At 46.2% G+C, this 19,070-nt stretch overlaps 1 protein-coding gene across 7 annotated transcripts in view; it reads right to left on the bottom strand.

Moving 5' to 3' along the window:
* The window catches only part of MPRIP (myosin phosphatase Rho interacting protein), a 277,723-nt gene extending 260,286 nt beyond the window's left edge, over window positions 1–17,437 (bottom strand). For all 7 annotated transcript variants that reach the window (XM_089662965.1, XM_089662962.1, XM_089662960.1 and 4 more), the window contains exon 1: window positions 17,145–17,437. In XM_089662965.1, coding sequence (XP_089519091.1) covers window positions 17,145–17,264 — 120 coding nt within the window. In that variant the 5' untranslated portion in view covers window positions 17,265–17,437. The remainder of the gene's footprint in view (window positions 1–17,144) is intronic.
* Between the last annotated feature and the right edge of the window lie 1,633 nt (window positions 17,438–19,070).

The raw sequence follows: 19,070 nt of genomic DNA, 5'->3' as shown, positions 1-19,070 counted from the left end.
TCCAGTCCGGACCCTTTCCCCCCCCTTCCAGTCCGGACCCTTTCCCCCCCTTCCAGTCCGGACCCTTTCCCCCCCCTTCCAGTCCGGACCCTTTCCCCCCCCTTCCAGTCCGGACCCTTTCCCCCCCCTTCCAGTCCGGACCCTTTCCCCCCCCTTCCAGTCCGGACCCTTTCCCCCCCTTCCAGTCCGGACGCTTTCCCCCCCCTTCCAGTCCGGACGCTTTCCCCCCCCTTCCAGTCCTGACGCTTTCCCCCCCCCTTCCAGTCCGGACGCTTTCACCCCCTTCCAGTCCGGACGCTTTCCCCCCCCCTTCCAGTCCGGACGCTTTCCCCCCCCTTCCAGTCCGGACGCTTTCCCCCCCCCTTCCAGTCCGGACGCTTTCCCCCCCCTTCCAGTCCGGACGCTTTCCCCCCCCCTTCCAGTCCGGACGCTTTCCCCCCCCCTTCCAGTCCGGACGCTTCCCCCCCCCCCCTTCCAGTCCGGACGCTTCCCCCCCCCCCCTTCCAGTCCGGACGCTTCCCCCCCCCCCCCCTTCCTGCCCAGGCCAATTTTCAGCTTTCAGCGCTATCACACTTTGAATGACAATTGCGCGGTCATGCAACACTGTACCCATATGAATTTTTTATTATTTTTTGGAGACAGATAACACTTTATTTTGGTGGTATTTATTCCCCACTGGGATTTTTATTTTTTTTGCTATATAAATGAAAATGTCCAAAAATTTTGAAAAAAAGTGTTTTTCTTATACAATTTTGCAAATAAATAATCTTTCTTCATAAATCTTGGCCTAAATTTATTCCGTTATCTTTTTAGTAAAAAAAAAAAAAAAATAACCCAAATTAGTTTATAACCAAAAACTATAATTTTTTTAAAATTTTTTTTTACATTGTTATATTACTTATGTTTTTTTTTTTTTGTTTTTTTTCTTACATACTGTCACCCTAGCAGTAGTGTCACCATAGTGACACTGTACTACTTGTGGGGGGGTGATGAAGATTTTTTTTTTTTTTTCACTGATTGCTTTTACACCCATAAAGACTGTAAAAGCAATCATTTTGCCTCCTCTGTGTGAGCTGTGATTGGTCACAGCTTGTCACATAGTACAAGGCTGTTGTGAATAGCCTTGTACCATGTGACCTCGGTGATCATTCACAGATTTCACACGTAGTAAGCAATGTCAGAAGGGACATCTTGCTTACTACTCTTCACGTGATCACTGATTGGCCAATCAGTGATCACATGATCAGGACCTCACACGCTGTTCCACAGCGGGCACTGGATCGTGGTGGGGAGGGAGTGCGCACAAGCAGGGAGGACAATTATAAACGGCCACCCGCCCCTGCACTGCTCCTATCCTGCCGTTTATATACATGGGACGGACGGGAAGTGGTTAAAAAGACAACCAAAAAAAAAAAAAAAAAAAAGAAAAGAAAGGGGAGGGGTGAGTATTTTATTTTTCTAAAGTATGCATGTGCAAGCCAAAAATCCAGACTTTGGCCAAGCCTGGTGGAGACTGGTTCTCTTTAAAATGAGCCACCTTAAGCCATCCAGCTTAGCCCGTGACTTGCCGCAGCAAAGCGGTTAAAGCATTTAACCCAGTGAGGTAGACGGGCCAGCTCAGTTCCAAGCCATCCCAGTGAAGCCCAGACACCGCATTCCCCGAGTGAGTCACTTGGCACGGGCCCATCGGAGCACGAAGATTACGGGTTACATCACCGGAGTGGATTAGGCGTTATGTCACAGGCCGGGGCCCACACAGGATCCTGGTGGAGCTGGAACTCCGACACACCGATCAAAACTCCGCAGCCCACCCTTCTGCCCCCATCAGCAATTCAGACGCACGGCCTTCACCGGGCAAAATGGAGTCTTCCTAGACTTCTGCTCAACTCAAAAAAAGGTCAAAGAAAAAAGTCGAGATCGTGCTCTGCGGAGGAACGACCACATTTCCCTCTCTCCCGGTAATGTGCGGAAAAGGTTCGGGAGCTGGACGCACGGCCATCGTGTGGATTCAGCAACCGCCGATCTACCGCAGAGCACGAGATTTCTTGGCTGTTTACGAAGGATAATCATACCGGATTAATTGTGCTGCTTTGTATAGCGTTTCATGTCCTGGCAGAACTCGCTAGGTGCTGAATGACACGATATTTACACGGCAGACCGTGCCAGCCTCGCAGATTCGATCTCGGTTTTCTAATCCGGCCACAAACAGGTCAAGCCGCTCCAAATTTACAATACGTATTAAAGGGTGCAATTCTGTAAACACCCCCCCCAACCCCTTCCCCATACGACTAGAGATGGAAGACCAATGGCAGCAGACTTCAAGAAAGAGCGATCGCTTACAACCGCCAATCTACAGCTGATCAGCTATGATTTAAATTTATTACAGGTACTTTTATAGCACCGTCAATTTACATATATATTGTACATTCACATCAGTCCCTAACCCTCAAGGGGTGTACAATCTAAGGTCCCTAACCCTCAAGGGGTGTACAATCTAAGGTCCCTAACCCTCAAGGGGTGTACAATCTAAGGTCCCTAACCCTCAAGGGGCGTACAATCTAAGGTCCCTAACCCTCAAGGGGTGTACAATCTAAGGTCCCTAACCCTCAAGGGGCGTACAGTCTAAGGTCCCTAACCCTCAAGGGGCATACAATCTAAGGTCCCTAACTCACATTCATACATACACATACTAGGAACAATTTACTCAGGAGCCAATTAACCTACCAGCATGTCTTTGGAGTGTGGGAGGAAACCGGAGTACCTGGAGGAAACCCAAGCAGGCACAGGGAGAACATACAAACTCCAGGCAGGTGGTGCCGTGGTTGGGATTCGAACCAACAACCCTAGTACTGCCTCCTGCCTTCTCTATGGACCAATCCCCCAACATTGCACCCATATACCAAATCCTCAACGTTGCCAGCCACATACCGAATCCCCAACGTTACCACCCACATACCGAATCCCCAACGTTACCACCCACATACCGAATCCCCAACGTTGCCACCCACACACCAAATCCCCAACGTTGCCACCCACATACCAAATCCCCAACGTTGCCACCCACATACCAAATCCCCAACGTTGCCACCCACATACCAAATCCCCAACGTTACCACCCACATACCAAATCCCCAACGTTGCCACCCACATACCAACACGGCGGTATAGATACTGGAAATTTTTTTTTTTTTAGACTAGCAATGGCGGTGATCGTCGACTGATAGTGGGACTGCGACAGGTATCCGAACACTGGGGGGGGGGTGTATATATATATATATATATATATATATATATATATATATATATATATATACACACACACACACACATATATATATATATACATACACATACACATATACACACACACGTGATTTTGCCCTGTAGCAGTAGTTCTTCCCTCCAATCACCTCTTAGAGCTCTCCTCATTGACCTCTGTCGTGTGTAATTTCAGCTCTCCTCCCCGTTTTCTGACCTCTCAGACAAGCTGTATAAATTCAGCAGTTTGAATGAATGTAGAAAAGAGTTCTACAGATAAACAGGTACAACTTATGTGGGACGATTGGTTTCACCTCCTTGTACCACCTGAGGCCAGTTGTCATGGAACAAGCGCCCCCCCATTGGAAGATTTCCCCTCGATTCCCGATCTGGTAAGAACCAAAACATTTTGGACTTCCAATCGCTTTCTGACCTGGTGATGCTTCTCTGGATCGGCGTTTATCTGCATTCCGTTCATTTTCATTTCTGAATGCAAATCATCCTTGTTCAGGAAATCCATTGGATGCACAGGCATGCATGGCAATGTGTACACAGCACGTGGCTCCCCGGGCACAGGAAAGCACCAGGAAATGTATGCCAGCCATTAAAAAATGCCTATAATGCAGGCCATACATGGTTCCAATTCCGAACGATTTTTTTTGTCTGAAAATCGGAAACATCGTTCGTTTGGTAATCCGATGGTGCCATCATTGATTCTGAAAATCGGCCGACCGAGACAAAGTTCACCCCATATAACAGGCGAAACTTCTGTTCCTTCCAGGTCACGGCTCATGCGCATATTGTACGATTGGACCATCGTTGAGTCGAAAATCAGTCGTTTTTCACAAATTTTCCAACATGCCCGATCACCGAAAAGGGGACGAAAATCGGCTGGTGCCATTGACCTACTAACAGAGTGAAAATCGGCCGATTATTCTTAGGTTTCACAAATCGGATGAAAAAAAATCGGTCAATTTTTGACCCATGTATAGCCGGGTCTTAGGCTCCGTTCACAAAGTCGCATGACAAGTCGCAGCCCATTCTCTTCAATGGCACCTGTTCAAATCGGTGCAACTAAAAGTCGTAGAGACTCTGAAAAGGTGCCTTCACGACTTTTGATTCAACTCTTGATGCGGCCCTTGATGCAACCCTTGATTGATGCAACCCTTGATTGATGCAACCCTTGATGCAACCCTTGATTGATGCAACCCTTGATGCAACCCTTGATTGATGCAACCCTTGATTGATGCAACCCTTGATTGATGCAACCCTTGATGCAGCTCTTGATTGATGCAACCCTTGATGCAGCTCTTGATTGATGCAACCCTTGATGCAGCTCTTGATTGATGCAACCCTTGATGCAGCTCTTGATTGATGCAACCCTTGATGCAGCTCTTGATTGATGCAACCCTTGATGCAGCTCTTGATTGATGCAACCCTTGATGCAGCTCTTGATTGATGCAACCCTTGATGCAGCTCTTGATTGATGCAACCCTTGATGCAGCTCTTGATTGATGCAACCCTTGATGCAGCTCTTGATTGATGCAACCCTTGATGCAGCTCTTGATTGATGCAACCCTTGATGCAGCTCTTGATTGATGCAACCCTTGATGCAGCTCTTGATTGATGCAACCCTTGATGCAGCTCTTGATTGATGCAACCCTTGATGCAGCTCTTGATTGATGCAACCCTTGATGCAGCTCTTGATTGATGCAACCCTTGATGCAGCTCTTGATTGATGCAACCCTTGATGCGGCTCTTGATTGATGCAACCCTTGATGCGGCTCTTGATTGATGCAAGTCTTGATGCGGCTCTTGATTGATGCAAGTCTTGATGCGGCTCTTGATTGATGCAAGTCTTGATGCGGCTCTTGATTGATGCAACCCTTGATGCAGCTCTTGATTGATGCAACCCTTGATGCAGCTCTTGATTGATGCAACCCTTGATGCAGCTCTTGATTGATGCAACCCTTGATGCAGCTCTTGATTGATGCAACCCTTGATGCAGCTCTTGATTGATGCAACCCTTGATGCAGCTCTTGATTGATGCAACCCTTGATGCAGCTCTTGATTGATGCAACCCTTGATGCAGCTCTTGATTGATGCAACCCTTGATGCAGCTCTTGATTGATGCAACCCTTGATGCAGCTCGATTGATGCAACCCTTGATTGATGCAAGTCTTGAAGCAACTTTGATCCCGTGAGTGTAAAGTCGGATCAATAAAATTATTCAAAGTCGCGCTGCTTTGGAGTCGCACACATGTGAATGGAGTCTGCAAGTCCATGAACCTTCAGAGCCCCGTTCACAGTACGCATTGTAGGAACTCGCATTCCTGTCCACGATTTTCATGTAGAAATGTATTTTGCACATAGGGCAGCCCATTGACTTGAATGCGCAATTGTTGCTCCAAAAAAAGTTCGGGGACCACATTTTGGCCCCGAGCCAAGAGCGATTGTGCACAGTTCTTGCGCATTTTGTCACACAACAATCGCAGCAAAATCATGCCGCATTTGGCAGTGCTATTCAGGATAATTGGCAACTAAAACCGCACGTCAAGCATTTTAGAATTGCGACTGTGTACGCAATTCCAAATCGCCCAGCAGTGAATGGGGCCTATAGTGGGGCTGCAGACAGATAGGGACACAAACGAATGCAGCGCCGCATTCACACATCAGCAGGATATTTTTTCAGTGCAAGTACCTGAATTTTTCTCGGTATTAGCTTTTTGCAGTCCCTGTGCAGCAGAGCTCACACTGGGAGATGAAGCAAAAAGTCCGTTGTGGCGCAGTGCCAGCAGCATACTGATTGGAGGAGAGAGCAGAGTGACAGAGAGATGAGCCTATCAGTCCGTTGCTTCTCTCTTTACAGGCTGGGGGAGGGACAAGACCTGTGCTACCTAACCAGACCACCGGAGAAAAACCAGGTCTTTCGAAAGAGCTGTGCTGTGTGACAGAGCTGTGTCAATGTTAGAGCTGGATGGACAGAAATGTACATTGTTTGGCAGATCCTCGACATACATTCCATCTGTATAACTAGCCGTCTGCCTGGAGTTCAGCTTTAAACATAGCCAACAATACATGACAAACAGGCACGCTATGCATCCTCCCAGATAATATAGAGGAGGCGCTCCCAAAATAAAACCTTCCACATCAAAGGCCCGCCACCGAATTCCGCAGGAAGAAGGAAGAAAAACAAAGCGGTGTGTGTGCCGCCATTCCATTCAGGCCTAGGCTGATCTCCTGATTGCTGACCCCCCAGCTGTGGGCTCTGAATGACACATCTGAGCTTTCCTTTCTGGGTTTATAGGGCCGGGTTCAACCAGATCTGAAGGACTATCGGGAAATCTCATGTTCGTGCTTTAAAAAACCTTTAGGAAAATAAAAAGCACGTTTAAAAAAGTAGTGGTGCACCAAAATGAAAATTCTTGACTGAAACCAAGATTTTTATACATAATGGTATTGTAGTCGACTTTTTATTGAAAGTAACCCAAAAATTGGACATAAAAAATTAAATATAAACAAAAAAAAAAAAAAAACAACTCTTAAATAGAGACATTTTTGCACTGAAGTCAATAGGGGGCGTTTTTGCATTGAAGTCAATGGCACGCGATTTTGCACTGAGGTCAATAGGGGAAGTTTCTGCACTGACGCCAATGGGGCGCCATGTTGCGCTCAAGCCAACGGGGCGCCATGCTGCGCTCGAGTCAACGGGGCGCCATGCTGCGCTCGAGTCAACGGGGCGCCATGCTGCGCTCGAGTCAACGCGACGCCATGCTGCGCTCGAGTCAACGCGACGCCATGCTGCGCTCGAGTCAACGGGACGCCATGTTGCGCTCAAGTCAACGGGACGCCATGTTGCGCTCAAGTCAACGGGACGCCATGTTGCGCTCAAGTCAACGGGACGCCATGTTGCGCTCAAGTCAACGGGACGCCATGTTGCGCTCAAGTCAACGGGACGCCATGTTGCGCTCAAGTCAACGGGACGCCATGTTGCGCTCAAGTCAACGGGACGCCATGTTGCGCTCAAGTCAACGGGACGCCATGTTGCGCTCAAGTCAACGGGACGCCATGTTGCGCTCAAGTCAACGGGACGCCATGTTGCGCTCAAGATAACGGGACGCCATGTTGCACTCAAGTCAATGGGGTGCGATGTTGCACTCAAGTCAGTTATCATGATTGGCACCTTTTTTTTTTTCGATCGGCAAAACACTGATAACCCTATTTTCTAGGGCTGCCTTTGGCTGATATCAAAATAGGCGCCAAAAATACAGGTGCCAAAAATAGCGCCCCCCCCCCAGCCTTCTGGTGGTTCTCAGGATTTACCTGAGAACCCATCTAACGATTCCGGCGGCTGAGAATAGAGATCACTGAAGGAAAAATGGCCTCCACTCATCTCTATGCCCTTGGAGGACCGGAGCGACGTCATTCTGTGATATCCAGTTCCGGTGCCATGTAAACAAGGCCTTTTTGCTTTTTGTTTTTTTCTAAAGCACTAGAGCAATGCTTTTTGTTTTTTTATTTGATCTAATGCTTTACATTGTAGAGAAGAGATGTGGGTTCTTATCCTTAAAGAGGACTTGTCATTGCCTATTTCTATCACAAGGGATGTTTGCATTCAAGTGTGCAACAAAAAATTTTTTTAAAAAATGTAATAACATAGATTTTAAAAATGTTTAAAGTACCCTGCCCCCCAACGCATGCACAGTGGTGAAAACATACTTAGGCCACACCCACAAATGTAAACGGTTTTCAAACAACACAAGTGAGGTATCGCCGCAAACGTCAGAGCAAGAGCAATAATTTTCGCACTAGCGCACCTCTAACTTTAAACTGGTAACCTGCAGAAACCTTTAAACGTCACCCATGGAGATTTTTAAGTACCATAGTTTTGCGCCATTCCACCAGCGTGCGCAAGCATGACATGTTGGGTATCTATTTACTCGGTGTAACATCTTTCATACTTTACAAAAAATTGTTATATATTGTTTTTTATTCATTAAAGTGTATTTCTTTCTAAAGTGCATCCTGAATTTTCTGTTTCGGCACCAGGTTTTTTCATTTTTCGGTGCACCACTACTATTTCTGCCTGATATATCGGTGCATCACTAATTTATTTCCCACAGCTTTAGCCACTTATTTGCCATCCCGTCCCTTTAAGAGGATCTTAAAGACGGAACCTTTTGCAGGGTGATGTATGGGTTTCTGCCATCACGTGATCCGAAGCTAGTCCGGCTGTCTGACTGGCTCCTGATCTTTACAAGGTGATTATAAAGACTGTCGGTGACGAGGCAGTTACAGTGAGGGAGCACCCAACTGTGCGCGTTCCCAGTGCAAAACAGGTCAGCACGGTGTACTGCCACATATATGCATGCAGCCAGCATCGTAAAAACAACTTCAAAGAAAACAATCAATAATGCCATAATCCTGTCCAGCAAACACTGCAGCTGTGCTAAAATAAAAAAAGCTCAGTTTCCCTCCAGGGACATTCGCCCCAGCGGAATATTGAGGAGTAGTTGCGCACCTACTCCTAAAATTGCTAGCTGCTAGCTGCTAGGTCCAGGGTTTAGTAACACTTTAAAATTTCATTAGCATGTAGATGGGGAGGGACCAAAGAATGCAATAACAAATTTTAAAAACATTTGTACCTTGGAGCCCGGCTTACATCAACCCCAGGAGGCTCCGGTGACATCACTGCGGCCTCCAGTAAAAAGCTGGATGCTCCAAATTCTTCATGCATGTTCTCAAGAAACCGTTTTCCCGGGAAGAAGCAGTGATATCACCGTCGCCTCAGAAAATATATGAAAGCCGGAGTTAGAGGTATTTTTCTTTTAAAAAAAAAAAAACATTATTATTTGCAGCTAGTGTTTTGTTTTTTTTTGGGACTGTGAGCAAAGAGGACCGTTCATTTACAACAAGGTCGGCTTTAGGAACCAACCAGAATCTTTGTTTCGGGTCATTGACTCGGGAGTATTGGAGCCAGCGATCAGCCCGATGAGAAATGTCACCGACAGCTCAGCAATACAGAACACAGGAGCGCACACAAGAGCGCGCTGCTAGACATTCCCTTCCCTGCAAGCCGCATCTCCATGAAAACCAAACGCCTGCACAGACCTGTGCATTACGAAGCATCCCAGACTGGGTCACTACCCTAATGCCGCTAGGCGGTCAAAAATCTCGCACACCGCCAAGTTCTGCCGCACTTTTCATTTTTTTTTGGAACTCACAAACATAATCGCAATAATGTTCGGTGCCGCTAATGCACGTGGGACACATTAACCCTAGCTGCACACTTACGCCGATTTCAGTGCGTTTTCCAGTTTGCAGAAACGCACTACAGTCCATTTAACATGAATTCCTATGGATTTAGTTCACATCTGTGCGTTTTGAGCCGATGGGTTTTTTTTCTGAAAGGGTCACTGACTTTTTTTCCACAGCAGATTGCGTTTTTGGTGCAATAAACTTCAAAGAAACTGCACCAAAATCGCAAGTGTTGTAGATACATTTTGGGGTTGGTTTTTTTTTTTTTTTTTGCCAATAGAAAAATATTGACTTTGATGCAACTTTACACTCTCTGGAACGCAAATAGCATGAAACGTCGACTCAAAGTAGCACCCATCCATAGTTGCCTCAAAGTAGCACCCGTCCAAAGTCGCCTCAAAGTAGCACCCGTCCAAAGTCGCCTCAAAGTAGCACCCGTCCAAAGTCGCCTCAAAGTAGCACCCGTCCAAAGTAGCACCCGTCCAAAGTAGCACCCGTCCAAAGTAGCACCCGTCCAAAGTCGCCTCAAAAGTAGCACCCATCCAAAGTTGCATCAAAGTAGCACCCAAAGTCGCATTAGAGTCGCACCCATCCAAAGTCACCTCAAAGTAGCACCCATCCACAGCTGCATCAAACTAGCACCCATCCAAAGTCGCATCAAATCGCAGCCATCCAAAGTCGCATTAAAGTTAATATTTTTATTTCAGGTACTTATATAGCGCCATCAATTTATGCAGCGCTTTACATATATATTGTACATTCACATCAGTCCCTAACCCTCAAGGGGTGTAAAGTCTAAGGTCCCTAACCCTCAAGGGGCGTATAATCTAAGGTCCCTAACCCTCAAGGGGTGTACAGTCTAACGTCCCTAACCCTCAAGGGGAGTACAATCTAAGGTCCCTAACCCTCAAGGGGCGTACAATCTAAGGTCCCTAACCCTCAAGGGGTGTACAATCTAAGGTCCCTAACCCTCAAGGGGCGTACAATCTAAGGTCCCTAACCCTCAAGGGGTGTACAATCTAAGGTCCCTAACCCTCAAGGGGTGTACAATCTAAGGTCCCTAACCCTCAAGGGGTGTACAATCTAAGGTCCCTAACCCTCAAGGGGTGTACAATCTAAGGTCCCTAACCCTCAAGGGGTGTACAATCTAAGGTCCCTAACCCTCAAGGGGCGTACAATCTAAGGTCCCTAACCCTCAAGGGGTGTACAATCTAAGGTCCCTAACCCTCAAGGGGCGTACAATCTAAGGTCCCTAACTCACATTCATACATACACATACTAGGGACAATTTAGACAGGATCCAATTAACCTACCAGAATGTCGGAGGAAACCAGAGTACCCAGAGGAAACCCACATAGGCACAGGGAGAACATGCAATCTCCAGGCAGGTGGTGCCATGGTTGGGTACTTTCCTATTGGCAATAAAAAAAAAAAAAAAAAAAAAAAAAAAAGCACAAACCGTATCAAAAAAGAGTGTTCAAAAACACGCCAGAAAAAATGCTTCAATCGCACCACACAGGCGTGTGGACCGAGCACTGAGGGCCCAATTTCTATTACATGATTTGGATTTCCCCGGACGGGTTGGGGTTCTGCCACGATTGTCGTGCAGCAAAATGTCACCCAAACACATTCATTTCAATGGGCTGCCCTATGAGCAATGCACAGAAACGCGTGAAAAACCACAACAGAAATAGTGAACGGGACTTTATATCCGTTTATCAATTTACATCCATTTTTCATCGCTTTCATCCACTTTTTGGTCCGTTCCGTCTTTCTTGACCATAAGAAAAATAGGGTTTTCTTCCGTTAAAAAAAAAAAAAACAGATGTTAACGGATGCGGACATTACCGGATGTAAACAGATGATCACCATTTACATCCGCTAGTCCATAGAAATACAGGAGTGTCCAATTGTTTTAGAGCCCCCCACTCTGGGTGAAGAAGAACAGGGGCACAGTAGACAGCAAAATTGTCAGTCTAGGGGCAGGGAGTGTTTGATGAACTAGCAGATTTAAATACACTAACAAAATGGCGACAAACTCCAGCTCACTCACGTCAGTTACAGAAAACTTTTTTTTTATTTTTTACTTTTGGGATAAAGATTTTACGTAACTAAATAAAAGCTCCTTCATCCAGCGTGGGGGCGCTCTAATACAGGAGGTGTTACTGGCCAGGTGAAAAAAGCCTTAAAAAAAAAAAAAAAAAACGAATGCAGCCACCATATCTACTGATTGGTAAGCTGCGATATATTTCTGGTTTGGGGTTTAATTTGGTTTTAACTCTGAGCTGTCACATAGCAGCCCCCCAAATCACGTGATCACGGCAATCACATGACCAGGAAGCCCAGCCAACACCTTTGGCAATAGAAGACTTTAAAGAGGCAGCTCATGCTGGCTGTAAAGGGTTAAACCAGGGGCGGACTGACAACTCATGGGGCCCCTGTGTCCTTGCCCAAACTCAAAAAAGCCTGGATGGGATACATTGTATACAATATATATATGGAGGATATAGATGGGATACATTGTATACAGTATATATGGATAAGATACATTGTATACAGTATATGAGGATATAGATGGGATACATTGTATACAGTATATATATATATATATGAGGATATAGATGGGATACATTGTATACAGTATATATATATATATGAGGATATAGATGGGATACATTGTATACAGTATATACAGTATATGGAGGATATAGATGGGATACATTGTATACAGTATATATATATGAAGGATATGGATGGGATACATTGTATACAGTGTGTATATATATATATGGAGGATATAGATGGGATACATTGTATCCAGTATATAGGAGGATACAGATCGGGCGGACTGACAACTCATGGGGCCCCCAGGCAATAGGAGATCATGGGGCCCCTGTGTCCTTGCTCAAACTCAAAAAAGCCTATGAAAAAGGTACCAGGGGCATCTCATGGGGCCCCCTACTGACCCTGGGCCCTCGGGCAGTGCCCGAGTTTCCAAATGGTCAGTCCGCCCCTGGGTTAAACAGATCAACTCGATAAAAAGTCATAACCTACATTACGACTACTACAAGCCTGCAGGTTACGGAGAGAGAGGTCCTCCCATTGCTGGAAGGCCCACAGTTCAGAATTTCAGCAGCATTGGTGTCACCGGACATCAAAATGTTTTCTGGAACATTGTAAGCCAAATTGCTCGGAGGCCACAGTCGGGGGCCCCCGCTCCCAGTGAGGAGATGTGTGGAAGCCTTCAGAAATCCTCCCAGGACGCCCGCAGTCTCCACGGCAGCTCTCAGCTCGAGATTTCTTCTGTAGTACCTTCAGGAAATATGCAATTTCCACCGCTAAGTGCTACCCATAAAGCCTGAGAGCGCGGCTTGTCCAAGGCTAATGCCTCCTGCTTAACCCCCTCCACATCTGCAGCACACGGGAGGGCGACGACGTCGGTGCGTACACAACAAAGTACAAAACAAACAGGCCCGGGAGGGCTCGTCAACTGCTTGCGGTTGACCAAATTCTTCAGCTTGTGCCACACAACCAAAACATGACCGACGTGCCAAGGCTACGTCAACTATCTGCAAATTACCAGAATACCCGAGAATAAAAACATTTAAAAGGAGAAATAGAAAAAAAAATAAACACACTACATGTAATAAAAAAACAATAAAATGAACAGAATTTCTATTCTGGACTTCTAAAGGGATGAGGGAGGAGAACGTTGGCCGCACACAATGTAAGTTCTAGCAATTTTAGGCAGATTAAGATGGCAAACGGCAGGGCAACCTACCAACACCCCCCTAAATATAGAAATCGTGGTGGATTGAATAGTTCCACCAGAAGGTTACAGCAATCGAAAGTTGCCAGGGCCAGCATGTCTGCAAATGAGCACTATCGCTGTACGAGTCTGCGCTCACCATATCGGAGATAAGGTTTCCTCTACCGGAATGTGACACACCAGAAAACCTGCTGATGAATATTTCACGTCATTTAACACAGAGACGCAGAAGGGAGAAAATGCAGAATAAGGGGCGGCCAGGCCACCTCCGCTGCTACGATCACCAATTACAACACGAAACATGTATGAAAAGTAGTTCCAATTCATTCAGAAGGTTCCACACTTGTTACATCTTCATCGGAAGATCCCGCATCTCAATCGGAAGATCCCCCATCTCAAATCGGAAGATCCCCCATCTCAATCTGAAGATCCCCCATCTCAATCTGAAGATCCCCCATCTCAATCTGAAGATCCCCCATCTCAATCTAAAGATCCCCCATTTCAATCTAAAGATCCCCCATTTCAATCTAAAGATCCCCCATTTCAATCTAAAGATCCCCCATCTCAATCTAAAGATCCCCCATCTCAATCTAAAGATCCCACATCTCAATCTGAAGGTTCCACAGAAATTACAATTCAATCTGAAATTTCCAGGCTAGTTACATTTCAATCTAAAGGATCCCACATAAAACACAATTCCTTCTGAAGGTCCCACACACACGTTGCATTTCATTCTGAGGGTTCCCCAGAAGATGCATTTCATTCTGAGGGTTCCCCAGAAGATGCATTTCATTCTGAGGGTTCCCCAGAAGATGCATTTCATTCTGAGGGTTCCCCAGAAGATGCATTTCATTCTGAGGGTTCCCCAGAAGATGCATTTCATTCTGAGGGTTCCACAGAAGATGCATTTCATTCTGAGGGTTCCACAGAAGATGCATTTCATTCTGAGGGTTCCACAGAAGATGCATTTCATTCTGAGGGTTCCACAGAAGATGCATTTCATTCTGAGGGTTCCACAGAAGATGCATTTCATTCTGAGGGTTCCACAGAAGATGCATTTCATTCTGAGGGTTCCCCAGAAGATGCATTTCATTCTGAGGATTCCACAGAAGATGCATTTCATTCTGAGGGTTCCACAGAAGATGCATTTCATTCTGAGGGTTCCACAGAAGATGCATTTCATTCTGAAGGTTCCACAGAAGATGCATTTCATTCTGAAGGTTTCACAGAAGATGCATTTCATTCTGAAGGTTCCACAGAAATTACATTTCATTTTGAAGGTTCCGCACTAGTTAGATCTTAATCTGAAGGTTACATACAAAATAACAATTCAATCTAAAGGCTCCACACTAGTTACATTTCGTCCTGAAGGCTCCACAGAAGTTACAATAAACATTTCAAGGTCCCTCACTAGTTACAATTCAATCTGAACATCCCACACTAGTTACAATTTAATCAGAAGGTTCCACATTATTTACATTTTATTCTGAAGATTCCACAGAAGATACAGTTTAATTTTGAAGGTTCCACACTAGTTACATCTCAAGCTTTAGGTTCCACACTAGTTACATCTCAAGCTTTAGGTTCCACACTAGTTACAATGACTACAAAAAGTGTGGCCGGAATTTCCAGATCCAGCTGAGCAGAACATTATTAGAAAAGCCAAGCTTCTTGCTCTACCCAAATGAATCGCACCATCTGTGTTTTGCTTGCACAGTTATTTTGTACTTTACTGCAACATGCTAAACTATTCTGTGTGGACAGTGTATGGGTGGACAGTGTATGGGTGGACAGTGTATGGGTGGAAATCTGTGCCAGGAGTGACTGGGCAGTCACAGAGGTGACACCAACACAGCCACAGATAAAGACAGACATACAAAGTGAAACAGGTGACTTCACTGCATCCAGATACCTGGTCAAACAAGCAAAGGGTGGACAGTAGGTGACCCCCACTACATCTAGGGTTCTGATCAGAGAATAAGGAGGAGGACAGGAGGTGACCCCACTACATCCAGATCCCCGGTCTGACAATCAGAAGGGCAGGAGGTGACTGTACAGCATCCAGATCCCTGGTCTGACATCAGGAGAACAGGAAGTGACCCTAATAGATCCATATCCCTGGTCTGACATCAGGAGAAGAACAGGAAGTGACCCTAATAGAGCCAGATCCCTGGTCTGACAATCAGAAGCACTGGAGGTGACCCCACTACATCCAGATCCCAGGTCTGACATCTGGAAGAGGACAGGAAGTGACCCTACAAGATCCAGATCCCTGGTTTGAAAATCAGAAAAACTGGAGGTGACCCCACTACACCCAGATCCATGGTCAGACAATCAGGACAGGAGGTGACCCCACTACACCCAGATCTGTGGTCAGCCATTCAGGACAGGAGGTGACCCCACTACACCCAGATCCCTGGTCAGACCATCAGGACAGGAGGTGACCCCACTACACCCAGATCCCTGGTCAGACCATCAGGACAGGAGGTGACCCCACTACACCCAGATCCCTGCTCAGACCATCAGGACAGGAGGTGACCCCACTACAACCAGATGCCTGGTCAGACAATCAAGACAGGAGGTGACCCCCACTACACTCAGATCCCTGGTCAGACCATCAGGACAGGAGGTGACCCCACTACACCCAGATCCCTGGTCAGACCATCAGGACAGGAGGTGACCCCACTACACCCAGATCCCTGGTCAGACCATCAGGACAGGAGGTGACCCCACTACAACCAGATGCCTGGTCAGACAATCAAGACAGGAGGTGACCCCACTACACTCAGATCCATGGTCAATCAGGACAGTAGGTGACCCCAATACAACCAGATGCCTGCTCAATCAGGACAGGAGGTGACCCCCACTATACCCAGATCCCCGGTCAGACAATCAGGAAAGGAGGTGACCCCACTACACTCAGATCCATGGTCAATCATCACAGGAGGTGACCCCACTACAACCAGATCCCTGCTCAATCAGGACAGGAGGTGACCCCCAATACAACCAGTTCCCTGCTCAGACAATCAAGAGAAGCCAAGACAACAGGGTGACCTAAATACATCTAGGAGGCCTGGTCATCCAGTCAAGGGGAATACAGAAGGTGCCCCCACTAAGTCCAGGGCTCATATTAGCCAATCATAGAGAGTGTTGGAGATGACCACAAAACAGCCAACATCCTGCTCCGCCAATCAGTGGGAGAACAGGACGTGACCCCAATACATCCAGGGACCTTGTCAGCCAATCAGGGGGAAGAGTAGGGGCACCATCCTCAATAGACCCCAGACCTTGTTTACCTAATCAGGGGTAGGGCAGGAAATGACCCCAATATATGCAGAGACCTGCTGAAGCAATCTGGTGGCCACAAAAAAACAAACCTTGGTCAGCCAATCAGAGGGGGGCCTGGGGGGTGACATTACTACATAGGGAGTATAAGGGAGCTGCTGCAGATAAGGACCCCCTGCCTGGGAACATGACCCTACAAGACTTCTACACATCGCCCAAGGCTCCCTCTGGAGGGACCTCTTCAGTGAGTGATGAGAGGGAATGGGCACGGGGCCCCCAGGCAGTGAAGATAGAGGAACCTGGGGAAAACGCCAGCACCGTACAGCAGGGGGCACTCCAGGGTGATGGGGCAGTATGGGAGGGTCCAGCAGGGGGAGCCTCAGGGCAGTACAAGCAGCATCCAGCAGAGGGAGCCCCAGAGCAGGAGCTGTAGTAGAAGGTCCAGCAGCGGGGTGACCCAGGGCAATGTGCAGTACCAGGCCCGTCCAGCAGGGGGAGCTCCAGAGCAGCGGTGCGGGGTAGTCGGGGCAGTAGTGGAGGGTCCAGCAGGGGGCGCCCCCGGGGGAGGTCTCACCTGGTTGAGGTCCTCGTCGGACAGGAGGTGGGACTCCCTCGGCTTGAAGCAGTTCTGACATTTGCTCTTGTTGAAGATATTGGCCTGGAACTTCTTGCAGGGGTTCTCCTTCCCCGACATGGCGCAGCCGGAGGAGGATGGCGGGGTGGGTGACGGAGCGCAGGAGACTAGGGGCCCTCCCCCATCACTCTGGGGGCCACATTTACATCCCTGGCCGGGGCGGCTCCGCTCTGCTACTCCCGGCAGCTCTCCGCCGCTCACTGAGACACTGCGAGCTGCCGGGCGAGAGGCCACGGGCGGGGCCACAGCGAGCCTGACGGACAGCGCCTCCGACCAATCACTGCACCCGGCTCCCTCCCCCCACTCCCTCCACCCGAAGCATAACAAAAGAAAGACGAGCCGAAGCGGCCAGCGAGAGAGGCTGTGACTGGAGGGGGCGGGGCCGGCGCAGGGTTAGGTTGGTGAGCGGCATTCCCTAGGGATCCTGTGACAGCTGCGGGGGAGGAGCCTGGGCCAACCCCGCCCACCTTGCGCTCTCCCTCTACTACTCTGTATACAATGTATCCCATCTATATCCTCCATATATATACTGTATACAATGTATCCCATCTATATCCTCCATATATATACTGTATACAATGTATCCCATCTGTATCCTCCATATATATACTGTATACAATGTATCCCATCTGTATCCTCCATATATATACTGTATACAATGTATCCCATCTATATCCTCCATATATATACTGTATACAATGTATCCCATCTATATCCTCCATATATATATACTCTGTATACAATGTATCCCATCTATATCATCCATATATATACTGTATACAATGTATCCCATCTGTATCCTCCATATATATACTGTATACAATGTATCCCATCTATATCCTCCATATATATACTGTATACAATGTATCCCATCTGTATCCTCCATATATATACTGTATACAATGTATCCCATCTATATCCTCCATATATATACTATATACAATGTATCCCATCTGTATCCTCCATATATATACTGTATACAATGTATCCCATCTGTATCCTCCATATATATACTGTATACAATGTATCCCATCTATATCCTCCATATATATCGTATACAATGTATCCCATCTATATCCTCCATATATATACTGTATACAATGTATCCCATCTATATCCTCCATATATATATACTGTATACAATGTATCCCATCTATATCATCCATATATATACTGTATACAATGTATCCCATCTATATCATCCATATATATACTGTATACAATGTATCCCATCTATATCCTCCATATATATACTGTATACAATGTATCCCATCTATATCCTCCATATATATATATACTCTGTATACAATGTATCCCATCTATATCATCCATATATATACTGTATACAATGTATCCCATCTATATCCTCCATATATATATATATATACTGTATACAATGTATCCCATCTATATCCTCCATATATATCGTATACAATGTATCTCATTTATATCCTCCCTGTATATACTGTATACAATGTATCCCATCTATATCCTCCATATATATATACTGTATACAATGTATCCCATCTATATCCTCCATATATATATATACTGTATACAATGTATCCCATCTACAGTATATCCTCCATATATATACTGTATACAATGTATCCCATCTGTATCCTCCATATATATACTGTATACAATGTATCCCATCTGTATCCTCCATATATATACTGTATACAATGTATCCCATCTGTATCCTCCATATATATACTGTATACAATGTATCCCATCTATATCCTCCATATATATACTGTATACAATGTATCCCATCTATATCCTCCATATATATATACTGTATACAATTTTCCCATCTATATCCTCCATATATATATACTGTATACAATGTATCCCATCTATATC

Source organism: Staurois parvus, unplaced genomic scaffold, assembly GCF_062004578.1.
Source record: "Staurois parvus isolate SC_StPar_1 unplaced genomic scaffold, SC_StPar_1.0 ptg001591l, whole genome shotgun sequence".
In the NCBI taxonomy this organism is placed as follows: Eukaryota; Metazoa; Chordata; class Amphibia; order Anura; family Ranidae; genus Staurois; species Staurois parvus.
Note: the sequence above shows the minus strand (reverse complement) of the source record. Positions and strands in the feature narration are given on the sequence as shown.